An 18,642-nucleotide genomic window follows, 5' to 3' on the forward strand; every position below is an offset into this window, starting at 1 on the left:
CTTTAATCTTCTCCAATCTGTACTACTGATTCATCTTCACAGGACTTTCTTTACCATTTTTTTTTTCCAGGCCGTGTACATTCTCCCTGGTACCCCCCACTATTGACCACTTTCCCTGACCTCTTTTATGCGTTGTTTTCACTTACTAGTATCTAAGCTCTTTGAGGTCAGGGACTATATCTCAGTTTCTATTTTTATTCTCAGCACAGTGCAATGACTGGCATTGATCCCCATCCTTCAATATTTTCTTTAATTACTTGTTTCACATTCTTTCTGCTTATAATGCCATTTCCATCAGGTATTTCTTTGGTATAGCAACCATACCCAAGCCTATATTGATCTTAAATTTCTTAGAATAGCTTCAATTTCCAATAATTTTTCACTTTTACAAAATGGGGAGGGAAATCCTTTTTTAAAACCACAAGTCCCAATTTTTCTTTTAGAAAGTTATAGTCATTGTACATTGGGCTGCCTTAAGGGATTTGGGAAAGAAATTTGATTGGAAAGAATCTTGATAAAATATTTGTATTTTCAGCTACTATCAACCTCCTTTTATAATGAAACCTAAAAGAAAAAGAACTGGTTTCTCTTACCTTTCATTCCACATTATGGAAGAATTGCTGTACCTACCTATATGCATCCTTGTCCTTTGGTAATATAGGACTGAACAATTTGCCCAATTCTTTTAAATATGCACAGAGTGCCATTTTTGTAATTCCCCACCTGGAAAAGATTTCAGAGCCCACTTCCAAGAGAGTCAGAATGACTTCTAATAAAAATGCATTCAAAAAGGTTCTAGCCAACCAGAGCATCAATCTCTTTCTTCTTATGTTTCTTCATAGATGATGCCATCTGATCAAAGAAGAGAGATAACATTATAAGGGAAGAGATCCTAATATTTCACTATTCAAGTAGCCTGGCTTCTTTTTGCATCAGTACTATTCTTTTGCTTTAGGAGAAGAATAGAGATGAAGATTAGAAATAATTATCATTGATAAGATCAATTTAGTTTTTATCTTTCTTCTTAAAAGACTTTAGTCAGATATTTCTCTATTTTATTAGTGAAAATAGAGTTCCTAGTTTTATTAATCAATTCAATTTTATTTTTGCTTTCAATTTTATTAATATCATCTTTAATTTTTCATAATTTTTACTTCACTAGGGATGTTTTTGTTCATTTTTTTAAAAATAGCAACCCAATTTGTTGATTTGCTTTTACTCTCTTTTGATAAAAACATTTAAAAATTTTTCCCTTCAAAACTATCTGTATGCTAAAAGATTATTTAATTGTCATTTTCTTTGATGAATTTTCTATTGTTCCCATAATTTGTTCTTTGACCTCACTACTTCTTTCAAATTATGATAGTATCCAATTGCTTTTCATTTTTAACTGCCTGCTCTTTATTAAATGCAATTTTGTTGTGATTAAATAGATATGTTTAGTATTTTTGCTCTTCTACATTTTTAGCAAGGTCTTTATGCCCCAAGATATGGTTGATTTTGGGAAAAGTATCATGTACAGCCAAGTAGTATATAAATTCTTTTCTCTTCTCATTCAGTTATCACCAGTATTTGATTCAATATAGATGATTAAGTTATTATCTATCATCTATACTTTTTCTAAAATTCTATTCATATCCTTAACTTCTATCTTATTTCTCTTTTGGTTACATTTGTCTAAGTCTGAAATAAGTACATTAAGATCTTTTACTATTACAGTTTTTCTATCTACTTCTCCATCAAGTTTGATTAACTTTTACTTTAATGATATATTGCTAAGTACATGGTTCCTTTAATCAAAATGCAATTTCTCTACTTATTCCTTTTTATCATATCTATATTTTCTGTAGCACTATCTGAAATCATGATTGCTACTCCTCCTTTTGAGTTCAATTGAAGCATAATGGATTTTTCTCTAGCCCTTTAGCTCTATGTGAATCTTTGTGTTTTGAATGTATTTCTTGTAAACAGCATAGTCAGATATTGCTTTCTAATTCATTCTACTATCCTCCTAAATTTTGTGGATGCGTTCATACCATTCACATTCACATGTATGATTATAAATTGTGTATTTTTTTCTCTATCGCATCCTGTTATACATTTTCTCCCTCTTTTCTCTCACCTCCCTCTTTTCAAATTAGAAAGTGGTGGTAGAAAGAGGAAATTTGCCTGATTCTTGCAATCTCATAAGTAAACAGCCTATTTCCTCTCTGTTGCAATTCTTCTCTTAAAATTGTGATTTTTGAAAAGTCAGAAGAGTAAACCACTGAGGAATTCCTAGAACAGAGACCATCCTGGCGTTTGCAACCATATAGCCTAGCAACCTTGCTAAGAAGAGCAACCTCTGAGATTGCTGAGATGAGGACCTATTCAGAAACAAAGATGCATTTGGACATTGCCTTGGCCTACATTGCTATGCAGACAATTACATTTATTCTGAGTCTACTTTTTCTAGAAACTAAGGTGATATGAGATATAAGAGAGAATGTTAGGGGGAAATGTTTGTACTTATTGTATTTTATAAGTAAATATGCTTTTGTAAAAGCTAATTGATATTGAATTGAACTGGTGGCTAATAGTGAAAGGAATGCAATCAAATAGAGATAAAACAACCACTCAGTGATGTCCCAAGATGTAGGTAGCTCTGTTTTGTGGGAGTATTTGCTACAATTATTTCCCACTGATCTATGGAAAAATGTGGTCTTAGATACAATTACATTTCTTAGAGAATTCCCTTTCAATGGTCTACTTAATGTCTTTTAAATGATAAGACAATATATAGTTTAAAAAAAGTAATAAGAAGATCATATTCTCCTGGAAATTTTTTCCCAGTGGAACAATCTTCTATGTTGTCTGTAGCATATTACAAATAAAGTGTTAAAAAGAACTAGTGAAAAATAAGGTGGGTTCAGATTCTACCTCTCAGAGTAAGATTATGGATTTAAAGCTAGAAGGCATCTTAGCAGCCATTGAATCTAACCTTTTCAATTTACAGATGAGGAAACCTAGGCACAGAGAAGTTAATGACTTGTCCATAGTAACATAGCCAATAAATGGGCTGAGACATGATTTAAATTTAATCATTCCTAACTTCAAGTCAAATGCTCTTATTAGTTCTGCAACTATGGGCAAGTCATGTAAATCTCCCTAAATGTGTTTTCTCAATGGTAAAAGAAATATAAAAATAACTATCAAGACTTTTTTACCTTTATAACCTCTCTTGCCTTCAACTTTTCCACTTATGCAGTTTTCACATTAGTTTAGGATCTAATTACTTCTCACCTAAATTATTACAACAGTCTTCTAATTAGTTTCCTTGCCTCAAATCTTTAGCCACTAATAGTCCATCCAAAATATTACTATTGAAGTAATTTTCCTTAAGTGCAGATTGGTTCCATGACTTTTACAAAATAAATTTGGTTATTTCCTTTTGCCTCTTAATAATATATGAACTTCTCTATTTATCCTTTAAAGTCCTAAACTTAGGTAGAACCTATCTTTTCAGATTCAGGGGATATTATATTTCCTTCTGACCTCTGAAGTGAAGCCAAATTGGCTTTCTTTACACACTTTCTCCTATCTCTGAGTCTTTACCCTGACTTTTCTTCATGCCTCAAATCATGGATTCTCCCTTTTTAAGATGGAGCTTAGGAACCATTTTTATATGAAGCTTCTTCTGATCTTCCCAACTACTAGAGTTCTCCCTCTTAAATTATTGTGTATTTTGCTGCTTTGTATTTGAATTTATGAACTTTATACTTAGACTACATGTATATGTACTTGTCTTTCCCCAATGTAATGTAAGTTCTTTATGAAGAGAAATTATTTTTTTAAATTTATTTTTATCCTTAGCCACCAGTACAATGCCCGACATATATAGCAGATGCTTAATAAATCTTGTTGACCAATTGATTCTGTCATTGTCAGTACAGAATGCTCAAACACTATAGATTCTACATGTGTCCAAGAAACAAAATAAAGGTGATCATCAGAGACATGTGGAGGAATAAAAGATAGACCAATCTTGAAACAAAAGCCAGGGATAAATGAATGGCCAGCCCATATACTCCATGGTCAAGTGATTGGGGAGGAAAGAACTAAGGATGTTGGATGGATTCCTTGTGGAGAATTTATGACAAGATATAGACAAGAATCATATAAGATAGTCAGGCATAGATGGATTACAAATCGTGTCACTGGAGGGACTACTGACATCTATGAGATCACAGATCCATTCAAGTGTCAAAGTATCTCCCTTGAGCGGTCTCCGTGAGGCTTAAATGATAAAACAGTTGTAAAATGCTTTACAAACTTTAAAATGCTGTATAAATGTCAGTTATGATTAAAATGCCTTAAAGTTTGGCTTTTTTAACCATACCAGCTGAATATAGAGCAATGATGGTATTTTTACTAATAACTTTTTAAAAATCTTCCCATTTTCTTCATCATTTTATGACCTATTTACAATTTGGATTATCAAAAAGAGGATGGCAGATGTTTCTTCAATATGCTTGTGAAATAGGTACAATGCCGACACAAAAATTCCTGAGCATCTAAGAAGGTAATATAAGGATATCATTACCTACTTTTATCTCGATTCACTAATTAGTCCTCATGTACATTTTAAAATAGAAATAATTTCCCAGGAATAAAAAATTTAGAAGCATAAACATATTTTCTTCTTTTGAAAAAAAAAAAAAAGTTAAGTCTACGGACATAATGAATTACTTCCCCTCCATTATCACAGTGAAGTTTTTGTTTTTATAAGATTGGCAAAATTCTACATAACTCTTAAAGCTCCAAATTCTCTAACTACTTCAGGATTAATTTAGCTTGTAAATGGAAGACTTCTTTTAAAAATTGTAATTACAAAAAACTCTATAGCTAAAGAGGTTGAATCTTCTACACATAAAAATGGAAAACTACTATAGTGAACTAGGGCAGTGAACAAAATTTAAATTATATGTGAATTAATTTGCTGTGAAAAAAGTAAAGATTAAAACTGATAAGACTTTTGAGACATTTTACAATTAAAATTAATGCCATAAATATACTTTTGGGATCTATATGTAGTTAAGTTTGAGGAAAACTGGAGTTTATAATCACATAATTGACAGATTTTATAAGTATATTTGGCTACATGAGGTTACCATAGTACTTATGGAAATTAGTATTACAAAATTTATTCTACAGCAAATTTATATAAATTCCCTAATTTATTTTAAAATATACTTTGGTGTAAAAATAGAAAACATCTGCCAAACTATTTTGCCTTTTTAAATGTAAAATCTCTGCTATAAAAACCGACAACCCATTTTAGCCTATTTTAAAACAAGAATCTCTAAATCTCTACATTTTCTAAAAGAATACTCAATCCATAAGAATACTCAAACACCTTTTATATTTGATTGTTTCCACCTGAAGATGCTATACTTTGGTTCCAAAACACCAAATATTAATGCCTATTTTTCTGGTTGTGTTGCATTAGGCTGGAATGATGTATATCTTGTACAAGAAGGATTAGCATTTTTATACGAAATACTGATGACACTTCTATGTAAAAGATTCTAAAACAAATATGCTAGGAGTCACTTTTCAAAACTGTAAAAATATCAATTTAGTGTTTGTGCTTTTACTTTGTTTAAAGAGTTTTAATGAAATTAGAACAGAGTAAGCAAACCATGCTTTAAGAGTAAAATGACTTGGCTTTTTAAGCTTTTTAATATCAGGTTTTTGATGAGTTTTTTTGTTTTGTTTTTTTTACCATGCATAAAAAAATAAAGTATCTTACTTTATGGCCTGTTAGGATGTTGATTGGCAAAATGATTCCTCTTCTATAGTTGCCCTTAATTTTAATATGACAGACTATGATTAGTAATTATATTAAGTATTAGTTACAAAATCCATCAGTTACAAAATTGTGTATTGAGAAACTTTACTGATAAATTATAAATGAAGTAAAATGAAAGTTAATGTCAAGGTGCTACTTTGAAAATGCTTCTTTCAGCACTTTAAGTATTTTAATGATTAAAGAATTCACAAGCCTCTAAAAGCAATATATGATTTATATTTCTGTTAGAACTATGTAAGTCATCACACGGAAATATATTTTATATCTAGCAATATTAGAAAAGCAGCTGCCTTGAAAAGGAGAATTGTTATCTATAATGTTTCTAAATTGTATACTTGTAAAATAAAAAATTCAGTATTCATTCTTTTTACTTGAAAAATTTTGGTTTTCATTTTACAAATTGTATTTTCACTTGAAGTTAATATTTTTAGCCTGAAAAGCTATCTTTCTTGTGTTACTATTTACTACTATATTTCCATAATAGGCCTCATTTAAAATTTTGTATCATTCTAAAGTTATATGATAAATATATTTTAAAAAAACTCAGGAAATCTAGACAACTTATACTGTTTTTCTTCTAGTTATATTTTCCTCTATCCTATTTTTCACCTCCAAACTTCTCTTTGGACCTAGTCCATATTTACAGAGCACCAACTTAATTGAAGGTGAGAAATTAATTGTAACATGAATTTGGGTTAGAAATATAGTCTAACTAGCTCAATTATCTTTTCTTTGAGCAATATACACAGTAGAAAAGGAAAGAAAATGCATTGTTAATCAGGTTTGTTTGAGTTATTTAAAGAAATTGATAATTAAGGCCCCAGTTTTGCTATTTCACCATCTCAACTAACCAAATAATTTATCATTCTCCCTTTCACAATAAATTTGATTCATTTTTTCTTTAATATAGTATCAAGTTGAAATAATTTTATAGAATCTAGATGAACATTTTTGCACTGCCTGAAATATTTATTCATGTGTAGACATTAAAGTAATTATCTCAGAAGTAACAGTTCAAAATGTTATCTTTTGACCAATTACATTTTTTTCTGTACCATACTCTGTAATACTCACAACAGAAGCTTTAAAATAAACATACAATGATGTTAATACAAAAAAATTACTTCAAATAAAAGGATTTTGCTTATTATTTGTATAATTGCTTTCACAGTTGCTGATAACAATTGTCTTATGTAGACCTCCCCAAAGAAAAAAAACTAATTAAGGCAAATCTTCAGGTAATGTCAAAAATTACCAAAGCCATTAACATATGGTTGAATTTGTAAAGAAAAAAATGAAGTGGAGAGTTGGATAATTACTTGAGAAAACAAATATGGCTTTGAAGCCAGAATTATCCATAAAATTGCCTCAAGTTTATACTTCAACCCAGTTATGAAGATACTATTTCTATGCCTGATATAAAGGTCATAGCCAAGACATAAACACTTTCTTCATATAATTTGTCAAATGAACACTCAGAAGGCATATTTTTGAAATGCTAAATTAAGTTTAAGTTCAGTTATTCCAGTTAAGTACAAAGCATAACTGCTATTGCTTAAATTGATAAGTATTAGCAGTGCATACAATTAAAATTACCTATCATACAATGTAACTTATTTAAATATCTTACTAATACTAAAAGTGTTTCATTTCAGAAATAAATATGGATGAAATTTCTTTTCAGAGTCATTTTCAAAGCATTTATCAGTTCCAATTATTTGGAATTTATCTTCCATAAAAACATTCCTTATGCCTTTTTGGTTTCAGTTTCCATTTTTTTGAGTAAGATTACATTGTTTGAAGTAATATGAATATGGCTTATTTCATAGATGAAAAATGAAATTCTTAAAAAAGTTACTTAGGTAGCTGTTTAAAATGATAATTTTATTATAATTCACACTTTTTATGTGAAATGAATAAAATTCCATTGTTCATTCTTCATCTGGAACTACTATTGGATAAGTCAGTTGAATTTTTTGCCAAAATTCCTCTTTTTATGTAATACAGTGACATTCACCTTTAGAAAAAGGGATTCAGAACCCCAAAGAAGAGAATCTAGTTTTCACCATCCAGTATTTTCAAGTTCAAATTGAGTACAAGCTCACTTAGAGTCTAGGCCTAGTATTCCATTAAAAAAATGATAGCTTGAAAAAGTTTAAGTTTTACTTAAAGTGTTGGCATAAATCCTATGAATTTTTGTGTATTAGTGTCAGAAATTTTTTATAAAATATATTTAAATGCATTTCAATGCTAACATGTGTGTGCCTATATCAAAATAAAGTTTTTACTTAAAGTGCTGCCATAGCAAATTAAAGGATAAGTTTGTATTTTCCCATAGGAAAGTAAAAAGCCAAAATAGTTACTAAAAGAATTTAGGTAAAACCAATCAAAACTTTCAATCAAGGAGAAACTTTTTTAAAAAAAATATCTGAACACAGTCTCTTTGTAACAATATAAATCATTGCATTATTTTGCAAATCTGAATGAAATTCATTTCACCTGTATCCTCAAAAAATTTAAGGGATAAACTGTTATTCAGAACAAAAACAAACATTAAAATGAAGTGTTTCCAACACTTTTGCTGAATTTCAAATATGTATTTCAATTTAAACATAAGGTATTTTCATTTAATTTGTAAATACATAAAAATTTCTAAGCATAAAATTTGACTTGTTCTTTGAACATTCTATGCAATATGTTGTATTAGTATGTCTTAACTTTTTCCTTTTTCTCTCTTCTGATAACATTATTTTGATTTTTTCCCTCATCCTTTGTTGTGTCTTTTTGTAACTTTTCTATCCTATATTAGTCTTTAAAAAAAAAATCCTTGCTATTTAGTACTACATATTAGTGATATTATCACTTCATACTAGGAGATAAAAATTCAAAAGTGATCCAAGTGTATGTATCTTTTACCCGTTTAAGATCACAACATTCCAGTCAAGAAGGCCTTCAATTTTACTATGTGAAATCAGATGCTTTTCATCAAAGAATTCTTCCCCAAAGATAGTTCAGGTTTATCAAGAGGGAAACTCTGAATGGCAGATGATTTTTAGACATGTGCAAAACATTTTCTAACTCAAGATTTGTCAGATAGGCTACAATGGCAAGGTAAAAGTTTTAAAGGCAACAATATGGTAAGCAGTGTTTTGGTTCTCTTCCTTTTTTAGCAAACAAATGCTCTCAATGAAAAAGTAAATTCCAAAAAATTCAGCCAGCCTAATTCAAACTCTGACAGCATTACCCTGATGACAATTCCCAAATTCATTATTAAGGAATATCATATATTTTTCCATGGAGATCTCTTGAGAATGGAATTCCTGTCTGAAGTGGTCTATCAATGTCATAGTTGGCTGATCTTCAGGGAAATGATATATGATTTATCTTTTTAAAGTGATTTTTTTTCTAATGAGATTATATTTCAACATTTCAAAGCTAATGAGTTTTAAAATACATGATTTTACTTAATGTTTTCATGTTTAAATTTTCCAATTTAATCATAATTTGATTCAATGACAGCTGCAGTTTTTTAAATTAGTACTAGAGAAATAATTCCTAAAGAGTATAATTATGCAATCTCAATGGTTTAAGAAAAGTAATATTAACTTAAATGGTTTACATGTATGAATGATAAATGGATGTTTCTAAAATTTTTGGAGAAATAGTTATTCCTCTCTTTCCCATGAAGAACTCTGTAATCTTTAATAAGATTATTTGACTTTTACTTCTTTATAGATTAGTGCACAAATGCATTTCAATAATTTTGAATTCTACAGAAAAATCAATATATAGAAGGAATTCGGTTCTGTGACAATATAAAAACCACAATGTAAACTTTTAATTCTTTATTCATGCTAATTTAAAAGCAATGACAACTAGAAAATTATTAATATTTAAATTCTACATATGAACTGTTCTTTATTATGCATCTGTTTTCTTAAATATGTATCCATATATATATATATATATATATATATATATATATATATATATATATATATATATATATGTTTAGATGTGTTTCTCCTTTTTTTATCTACACCTTGTTTTATTTGACATTTACAAATAACATATGCCAATAACATTGGCATAGTTAAAACTTTATAAGATTCTGTTTTTGAAATACTTATATCCCTTCACAATAGATTTCATAAGAAAAATATTTCCCAATTTCAATGTATGACCTCCTTATTTTAAGATACAATAAAAGAAATTTATTATTGTCTCAGGTAACTTTTCAATGGGATTTGATTTTGTCAAAAGCCTGTGAATAATGTAATTAACTATTCATCACAATTTTTTTTTTTTGGAGGGAGAGGTGGTTACAATTACCTTTACATCATTAAATTGTGCTTGCCTACACAATAATAAGGGTTTCCAAATCCCTACAAGCTGTTGAAGAAAAAGTAGAAAAAAACCCACAATGGGAAGATATTTCTTGTCTATAGGCATATGTCAATTAAATCATTAATAGTAGTGGAAAGGAAAAAATCATTTAAAATTTCATTAGAAAAGATGTAAATTTTTGAAGTTAATTTGCTAACAGCTAATATATGTTCTTTTCTTATTTCTTTCTAACTAGAAAAAAAGGTCCAATATTAGTTAATGAAGATTAAGTATAAACTAATACTAAAGGTGTATTAAAACAATTAACTCCCAAGTAATGTTCACTGGCACTTCATCATCCTTATAAATAATTATTCATATGAGGAAAAGATTACTTAAAGAATTAATCCAATTCACAAAATTTACAACTTCTATGGATGCCACTAAAATCTTCACAACTGGACATATTTTTCTTTAGAATTCTGAGAACAAAACAAGAGGTGAATTTAGAAAGTCTAGAATGGAGTTGTTTTTTTTTAAGTTTTATATTCATAATAAAAATAGAAATATAACAATAGGCCTTTGGGAACAGCTTTCCAAATAGATTCCATAGTGGCCTATTTCTTAACAATCTCAGGAAAGAGTGGTGGCTTGTTTTATAAGAAATTCTAAAGTAACAACTCAGAAGATACAATTGGTATTGCTACATTTTAGAACATTATTAAGAACATAAGAATCTTAAGTACCTTTCAGGCCTTTCAAGAAGAAAACCAAATACTTAATCAGCATTATCTTCCTTAATGCTTTCATTGCAAGTTCATGAATGTTAGTATAAAAAAATAACTGAAAAAGGTACTTTAAATTGGTGGGCTATTTTTAAATCATTGAAGTAAAACTTAGGGCCTTTTAGGCCAAAATTATTATTTTTACTATCTGCCTCAAAGCAATTTTTTAAAAATTCCCATTGCTATGATTTTCAGTGAGAGCAAATAAAAAGCATTCTTCTCCCAACTCCTTTTCACAATTGCTCTACAGGTAATTTTTCTTCAGATTATATGAATAAAGTGGCTGAGGGGTCCTAAGGTAATGATAGACAAGAGTACCTTGTATCTGGATAGCTGCCCATTTTAATGAACCTGTTTCTACAGTGGTTGTTTGCCCCTCAAAAAACTTGTTGTATGTTTACATACTGTGCTATCCTTTCATGCTTCAAAAGAATACTGAACCAAAAGGCCCCATACAGAAGACAGATGCTGAGAAAACATCATTCTTAAAATCTTTGTGAGCCAAAGCTGGAAATTCTAGTAACACTTGGGCCTAACACACCAATACATTTAGGTAGAAAAGGACACATATCCAGAAGCAGAATGTACTTGCATACCGGAGAGAGGTTAAAATGTTAGCTAATATATAAACTATCATTCTTGACTTTTATGCTTACAGAGTCTCATTCATTTGATTTTATTTATCTCTCACTCTTTATAACTAACAATATTCATGGCATACATAAGTGAACTTTTTAAAGGACAAATTGAGAAAACTTAAATCACTAGTTCAGATGCTACTAACAGCGTTGATAAGCAATATTTCTGGTAGAAAACATTATGTTTCCCTAATCTAAATAGCCTAAGTCCCATATTATTTTACATGGACATAGTCTTTGCTTCCAAAGCATTGATTATGAATTAATATTTAAGATCCTCACTTCTGTACTTTGAAATCCCATGTTAAAGTTTGCTATCTCTTGGATACATCATTTTCACTCAGTGTTAGTACATATAAGAGATAGGCAGATAGGAAAAGATACAGAGAACCAGAGCTAGAAATTTAGAAAAAGACTGAGACAGAAACAGGGAAGCAGAAGCAGAGACAGATAGACGAGAGCCATAGAGAGAAAGCTACAGACAAAGAGAGAATTATGAGACGGAGGAGAGTAGTGAGGCAGAATAAATTTGGGGTCAAGGTACCAATGATGTTGGGGGGTGGAAAAGGTGACAATGGCTGTTTCCCAAAGAACTTGGGAAGAAAGCTCCTAAATGCCTTGCCATACGGAGTCTTTCTGAGGTGACTAGTCAACGCCAACTTTTAGCAGACCTCAGTCATTCCTTTTAGTGTGGCAATATACTTACTCACTTTGCAATTGTATCGTTGAAGTTCAAAATGTTGAATTCAGTTTTTAAAGTCTACTAGGCAAATGAAAACAAATATACATGGGCAAGTAAAATTTACTAGGGAGTCTATTTCAAATAGTCATCATCCTTAGGGAGTGAAGGACCTCTGCGTTACAGAAGGATCTACAAGGTTACCTGAGATTCCTTTATTTAAATCCTTGTTCAGAACTGTCTAACCCGTTAATTTTACATTCTTGTTAACATTTTCATTCCGGCTTCTGGGTCAAATCTAGAAAGCTTTTCTACCCCGGCTGTTCACGTCCCTTGTGTTCCTAGAAATTCCGCTGCTTGCCCGCGGCTTCGGGGAAGCTCTGGGGCGAGCCGCTCCCGGCAGACTGGAGGACGGTGTCCGGAGGTGGGGGAGCGCGGCGCGGACCGCGAACCTCTGCCGGCTGCCTTTCCACGCTCTCTCCAGCCAACCCCGTCATGAATAATGTATTGAAGCCGTGACCCAAGCCAGGGACTCGCAAGAACCACAGACGCAGGAATAATCAATGGCTTTGTTCCCACCAGGGCCGAACGGGAGCCGGGCCGAGGCGGAGCGGGGCGAGCCCTGGGCCCGCGGCTCCCCCAAGCCGGCCGGCCACCACAGGCTCAGCGGCCGGGCTGAGGTCGGAGCTCGCGGGGGAGTTCGAGACGTCGGCACGATCGCCCTGGTGAAAGCCCGAGAGCCTTCCAGGCGGGGCGCCCCCGCCCCGGCTCCCGAGACCGGCACGGCCGGGGCAACAGCGGCAGGGTCGCCCTAGCGGCCGCCTCCTCCTCTAAGAGCCGCCGACGCCGTTCGGGCGGCTCATGGGCGGGATCAGCTGAGCCGTCGGCGCGTGTCACGTGGTACGCGTGTCGAAGGTCACTCGGCGCTCACAATGGAGCTCTCCGAATATGTGCAGAGAGGTTGCCAGATGCTGGCCGATCCCGGCTGCTTCGACCTCGCCGCCTTCGCGCTTCTCCTGCGGGCGGCCTTCCGGAGCCTGCTGGAAGCCCGGGCTGACGAGGCCGTGCTAGGTAAGCCGCTGGCCTCCGAGCCGGCCCAGCCCGGCCTTGGGGTGGGGGGGAAGGGGACTGGAGAGGACGGAAAATGAGAGCAAGAGCGAGGCGGCCGAGCAGCGGGCGCTCGAGGCTGAGACGCCGGCTCCCAGCGCTGCCATCAACTCCCTCCGGGCGGGCCCCAGCCCGGGCCCTCGAGCCTTCGCCGCGCAGACTTCAGTTGGCACCTGCTCCTCACCAATGACTTCTGTGCCTGGCGCGCCTTCCCCTCCTGGGCTCTTTGTTACGGTGCAAAAACCCTCCTGCGTCCTGGGGTCGTTTGTGGCCTAAAAGACCTGGTTTTCCGCACTGGGCGAAGCTGGGGCTGTTTTGACAGTTGGGCTTCATCCGGTCAGTCCTCGGCTGTCCACGCCCCCGAGGCTGAGGCGAAGACCTTGGATCGAGGCAAAGAAAGAGTTTGCCGAGGCGGCCGGGGGAGGACGAGCCGATAGACCCGGCTTGGAGCTGCCCGGGTTCAGTGCATCCTGCACGCTCCCGTTGCAGTGTTGCACACCGTCCCCGTGGCTAGGAACCACACCTCTTGTACAGTTTTTTTTTGTTGTTGTTTTTTTTTTTTTTTTTTTTTTTTTTTACAGCGGTAGGGACTCGGGAGGTGACGCTCCTTCAGCAACTGAGATTGCGGGCGTGCAGTACCTACCTGTCCTGTTTGGGGCTGGTGTAGAGCAGGTGATTGATTGTAGGTGATAGTATAAATGCCGAGGATGCTGGGGGAGGGAGTCACGGAAGGCTGTCTGCTTTGTGCACTTTCCCTGAGCTTTTGAATTAAATCTTTTTTTTTTTTTTTTTTTTTTTTTAAAGGACGAAAGTTGAAGTTGAGCAAATAAATACAATTACTTATCTCTGAGTTTTAAGCCTTCAAATACTTGGTCACCAAAGCCTATTTATATTAATATGCTCTGGGGGAATTATTTTAAATTAAGAAGTTTCCCACCCCCTTTTAAACAATGTTAATGCAATAAAGTATTAAATAATTTAAAAGTGAAGGCCTACAGGTTTTCTGATCACTCAACACACCTCAGTGTTTCCTTTTTTCCAGTGGCCACTGTAGAAATGAACTTTTCTCTACTTTTTTTTTTTTTTTAGTTCAGTAAGGAGATTAAAATAAAGGAAGGAGTGGAGTTATTTATTTAAAACTAATCGATAGCAATAATCATAAAGTTGTTTTACTGCTTTGCAATTGACTATCTCCTCTCATTTCTCTGAATTTACTTCCCTATGTGTTGCATTGTTTTAAATAAACTTATCGATGACAAAAGGTTTTGGTGGTGCTTCTTTTAGAATATACCATTAGAAATTTCGTGTCATCATTATCATATGTATCATCAGTAATTAATTTATTTTAGATCATCCAGACTTGAAACATATTGATCCTATGGTATTAAAACACAGTCATGCAGCACTTGCAACTTATATACTGGAGGCAGGAAAGCAGAAAGCTGACAAGTCAACTCTGAGGTATAGTTTATTTTTATTGCCATTGTCTTAGGTTGTGTTCACTTAAATTTCAAAACTAAACTTTGGTTTTTCTTTCTTCAGCACGAGTCTAGAAGACTGTAAATTTGACAGAGAAAGAATAGAACTATTTTGCACAGAATACCAGGTTATAGTAAGATTCAACTTATTTTCACTACCAATTAATATTTTTCCTCCCTTGTTAAGTTTGCAAAAATGTTTTTTCTTTTTTCTTTTAATAGAAAAACAAGAATTCTTTGGAAATCCTACTGGGAAGGTAGGTACTGAATATAATATCAAACTGAGTTACTTTTCACTTGTTGCTGGAAATGGGTTGTATGCTAGGTGAAGCAAACATAGGATCAAAACAAAGATTCTGACTTAAAGAAAAGGGGATAAGGGCAAGTGAAACAATTGAATTTAAGTTAATGTTTGTTAAATAAAGTTCATTAAACTTTTTTGCCACAAGCTGCCCTTTTCCTTAATTTTATAGTGAATTTTAAGTATCTGAAACATACTTATTAAAATTGGAACAATGGATGAATATCATTCTTGTGTAAAGGAAGTTTTCTGGAAATATATACAAAGTATCATTGTACTTTGCAGTATTGGCAGATGTCCTCTCCTTATAACTGATGTTTCTTGGCGTTTACAATATCAGATTAAGGTAATGTCTGACATTCTTTGGGAAATGGTTTTGTGGGAAGTTTTCTTAATTTTAATTAAGGGTTGATAAATTTTTTTTGTTTTAGACCAACCAACTTCACAAACTGTATCGACCATCATATTTGGTGACTTTAAATGTTGAGGTATTGTTTGTATTTACTGCTTTTCCCTTTTATGTAGTCCAAAGAAAGTGAAAGTTTGTTGTTTTAATTGATATTTTTCCCTTCCCCAGAAGGAGGACTCTATATCCCATCCAGACATTAGCTTTAATTGTACTATGGAGCAATTACAGGTATGGTTTTTAATTTATTGAGACATTAAAAAAAAAATCCTATCCCTCAGCTATCAAAAAGTCAAATTAGAATGTGGTGAACAGGTAGGAGAACTCTTTAAAAGTATAATTAAAAAATTGTCTTCTCTTTATTTGTTAGGCCTGAAAACTGCCAAGTTGGGTTTCTTTTCTTCTTTTTTTTTTTTTTTACTTTGCTATGAAAATGTTTTAATATTGCTTACTCTCCTCTTCCTTACCACTATTTCCTTTCTACTCACAACTGAGTTTATTCAAGTAACAAAGGAAAGCAAAATTAAGCTGGATACTATATGTATGCATTACTTCCAGAAAATCTTTTGCATCTGCCTATTTAGAACCTTTTATACACTGAGGGGAAAAGGAGCTATAATGTTTTCTTAAAAAATCAAAGACTGGGAAGTGCAAAGGACACATTTCCCTGGTAGATCTATTCAGTCATGACAGCTTATTTTTTTCTTCTTATTTGAGAAAATAAGGTTCATTAGTTGAAACTGTGATACAATTGGCAGTTTTTCAAAGACTTCTCATACTGATTTGCTCTTCCTATAAGCATTAATTAGACTTTTCATAGAAGATGTAGACATAACCATTTGTAAAAATAAATTCCTGAGAATCTCCTCCTAATGTGCTCTACTTTTTATTAACTGAAGAAGAGTCTTAAGAAAAAGCTTGTATTTCACTCCAAAAGCAGGTAACCAATTTGATGAACTCTTATGAGAAAATGAAGGTGTCTTTAAAACTATTTAAGTGACATATATAATGTAATTTGTTAAATGTTAAGACAATACCAATGAATTTCGGACATCTTTAGAAAGTGCTTTTACCGGCTCTCCTTTTTCCCTTTCTATCTCCGATCCTGTCTTTGTTTCTATCCCAAAATTATCACATTATGTACGTATTTTAGGACTTAGTGGGAAAATTAAAAGATGCCGCAAAAAGCCTGGAAAGAGCAACCCAAATATGACGGAAGACTGGGAACAATCTGCCAGGGTCAAGAGGAAGAGCAGCGCTCGCGGTCCTTCGGGAAAGCCGCCCCTCCTTCCATCGGTTGAACCCCATCCTTCGTAGTAGAATTTGTATTATTTCTGCCTTTTGGACCTGTGAAATTTATGAAACGTGGCCTTTTTTTTTTTTTTTTTTTTTAACATTAATACAATAGAAGAGAAGGCAGCAACCTCGTTGTATGTGTTAAAAAAGTGTTGTTGATCTGCCCTGCCTTCAGCTCCTCCACTGCCTCACCCCTTGCATGCCGTTCTTATTTCCTCACTTTCTTTGAGTTATGTGCTCTAATAAATTGAGATTCTCATGTTCACAAACCGAAGGCGGATTCGAGGTTTAGCTTCTTCTTGTTTAGGATGCCTCCCCCTCTCCTTTGCCTTGGGGACACTGACGTTAATTAGTCCGGTTTCGCCGGGTTCAATGTTAAAGAAAAGGGGCAGGACGGAAGCCTGGGCAGACTACTGCGTGCTGTAAGCTCCCCTCCCCCGACCCCCCAGAGGACTGGAGGTCTCTGGCTCTTCGAGGAGGGAGCCTTCAACATTCAGGGTCGGTCTCCTCTGCCCGACACCCCCCCCAGACAAAAGCCCTCTGGCAAAAAGCCTTTGGGACTTTTCTCCCTACCCACCGGGCCATAACTGCCAGAAGCTGCCCCACCCCGAGGTGCCCAGGCTGGGGGGGAGGGAGGCACTTGGCATCCCCCCTCAGCTTCCTGCTGACAGGATCCAGAGCGGGAAATTTGACCGCGCGCCTCGGACCCCGCCCCCTTCCCGACCCCCGCCCGCGCTAGGGCCCCCCGCGAGGGAGCCCGGGTCGCGAGGGGAACGGCCATCCTGCGCGTGCGCGTCGGGCTAGGGGACCAAGAGCCCCCTTCTCCAATCCTCCTCGTAGCCCCCTCTCGGGTGGCCGAACCCGAAGAGGCTGTGCCCTCGGGGTGACTGGGCCCCAGAGAGCCGGGCCGAAGCTCGAGCCCCGGGAGGCGTGGCGGGGAGTGGGCACTTTCCTTGGCGGGAGACAGTGTCTGCGGGCGCGCGAGACTCCCGAGGGAGGGAGGGAGAAGGGGCCGGCGTGCGGCGGCGTGCGGGGCCCGCGCGGGCTGCACCCCGGGAGCGGGTGGCGTGTGTGGCGCTGTGGAGAAATGTCTCCCGGCAGCAGCAGCCAGCGCCAGCCAGCCAGCGCCGCCGCCGCCGCCGCCGCGCACTGTGTGAGGGAGGAGGGAGCCAGGGGGAGGAGGAGGCCGAGAAGTGCTGGAGAGGGGAAGGCGGGGGGTGGGGGGGGGGAGCGGGGGAGGGGAGCAGGAGCTGGAGCGGGAGGGGGTGGCCGGCGGCGGCAGCGGCGGCGGCAGCGGCCGCGGGGCCCCGACTACACCGACACTAATTCCCAGGCCGCCCTTAAGGAATGAGGGGAGCACGTGACCCAAGGGGGAGGGGGCCCAGGGGGAGGGGGCGGGCGGACTCCGAGCCATTTTGGGGCCGGTGTCAGTTTCCACTCTCCCTTCAACGGTGCATTTTTTTCCACCCTCCTCCCCTTGCCCCCTCCCCCCCAGTCTTCATCCTTCCTCCTCCCGCCCCCCCCCGCCCTCTCGGCTCTACACACGCACTCACACACATACACACACACACACTCACACGCCGCCCCCAGCCCGCCCGCTCCTCGCTGCACACCTCCCTCCCCAACAACTATGAAATAATAATCATAATAATAAAGGGAGAGAAGGGGAGAGACAATGGGGATGTTGGAGCGGGAGCCCCGATCGGGATTAGAAACACCTCCCCACCCCGCAGAATAATCTAATCGTCCCCACTCCCATCCCTCCCTCCCTCCCC

General features: G+C 36.2%; 1 protein-coding gene across 2 annotated transcripts; it reads left to right on the forward strand.

Moving 5' to 3' along the window:
- The first annotated feature begins 12,830 nt into the window (after positions 1-12,830).
- On the forward strand, positions 12,831-17,141 carry COMMD3 (COMM domain containing 3). 2 transcript variants are annotated; one of them, XM_074266905.1, is made up of 8 exons: positions 12,831-13,350; positions 14,736-14,847; positions 14,929-14,998; positions 15,087-15,121; positions 15,451-15,511; positions 15,597-15,653; positions 15,743-15,802; positions 16,725-17,141. In XM_074266905.1, the coding sequence occupies exons 1-8, from the start codon at positions 13,212-13,214 to the stop codon at positions 16,782-16,784; spliced, it is 594 nt and encodes a 197-aa protein (XP_074123006.1). In that variant the 5' UTR covers positions 12,831-13,211; the 3' UTR covers positions 16,785-17,141. The 2 variants fall into 2 exon arrangements, with proteins under 2 accessions (XP_074123006.1, XP_074123007.1); XM_074266906.1 differs by having other exon boundaries at positions 14,929-14,992.
- Positions 17,142-18,642: the final 1,501 nt, after the last annotated feature.

The sequence above is a fragment of the Sminthopsis crassicaudata genome, chromosome 5 (genome assembly GCF_048593235.1).
Source record: "Sminthopsis crassicaudata isolate SCR6 chromosome 5, ASM4859323v1, whole genome shotgun sequence".
Taxonomy (NCBI): domain Eukaryota; kingdom Metazoa; phylum Chordata; class Mammalia; order Dasyuromorphia; family Dasyuridae; genus Sminthopsis; species Sminthopsis crassicaudata.

What these genes read in the sequence shown, in the direction of transcription:
- COMMD3 (XM_074266905.1), top strand. Translation starts at nt 13,212, where the DNA reads ATGGAGCTCTCCGAATATGTGCAGAGAGGTTGCCAGATGCTGGCCGAT. An exon ending in GGCTGACGAGGCCGTGCTAG is followed by an intron (nt 13,351 to 14,735) that starts GTAAGCCGCTGG and finishes AATTTATTTTAG; the next exon opens with ATCATCCAGACTTGAAACAT. An exon ending in GTTTACAATATCAGATTAAG is followed by an intron (nt 15,512 to 15,596) that starts GTAATGTCTGAC and finishes TTTTTGTTTTAG; the next exon opens with ACCAACCAACTTCACAAACT.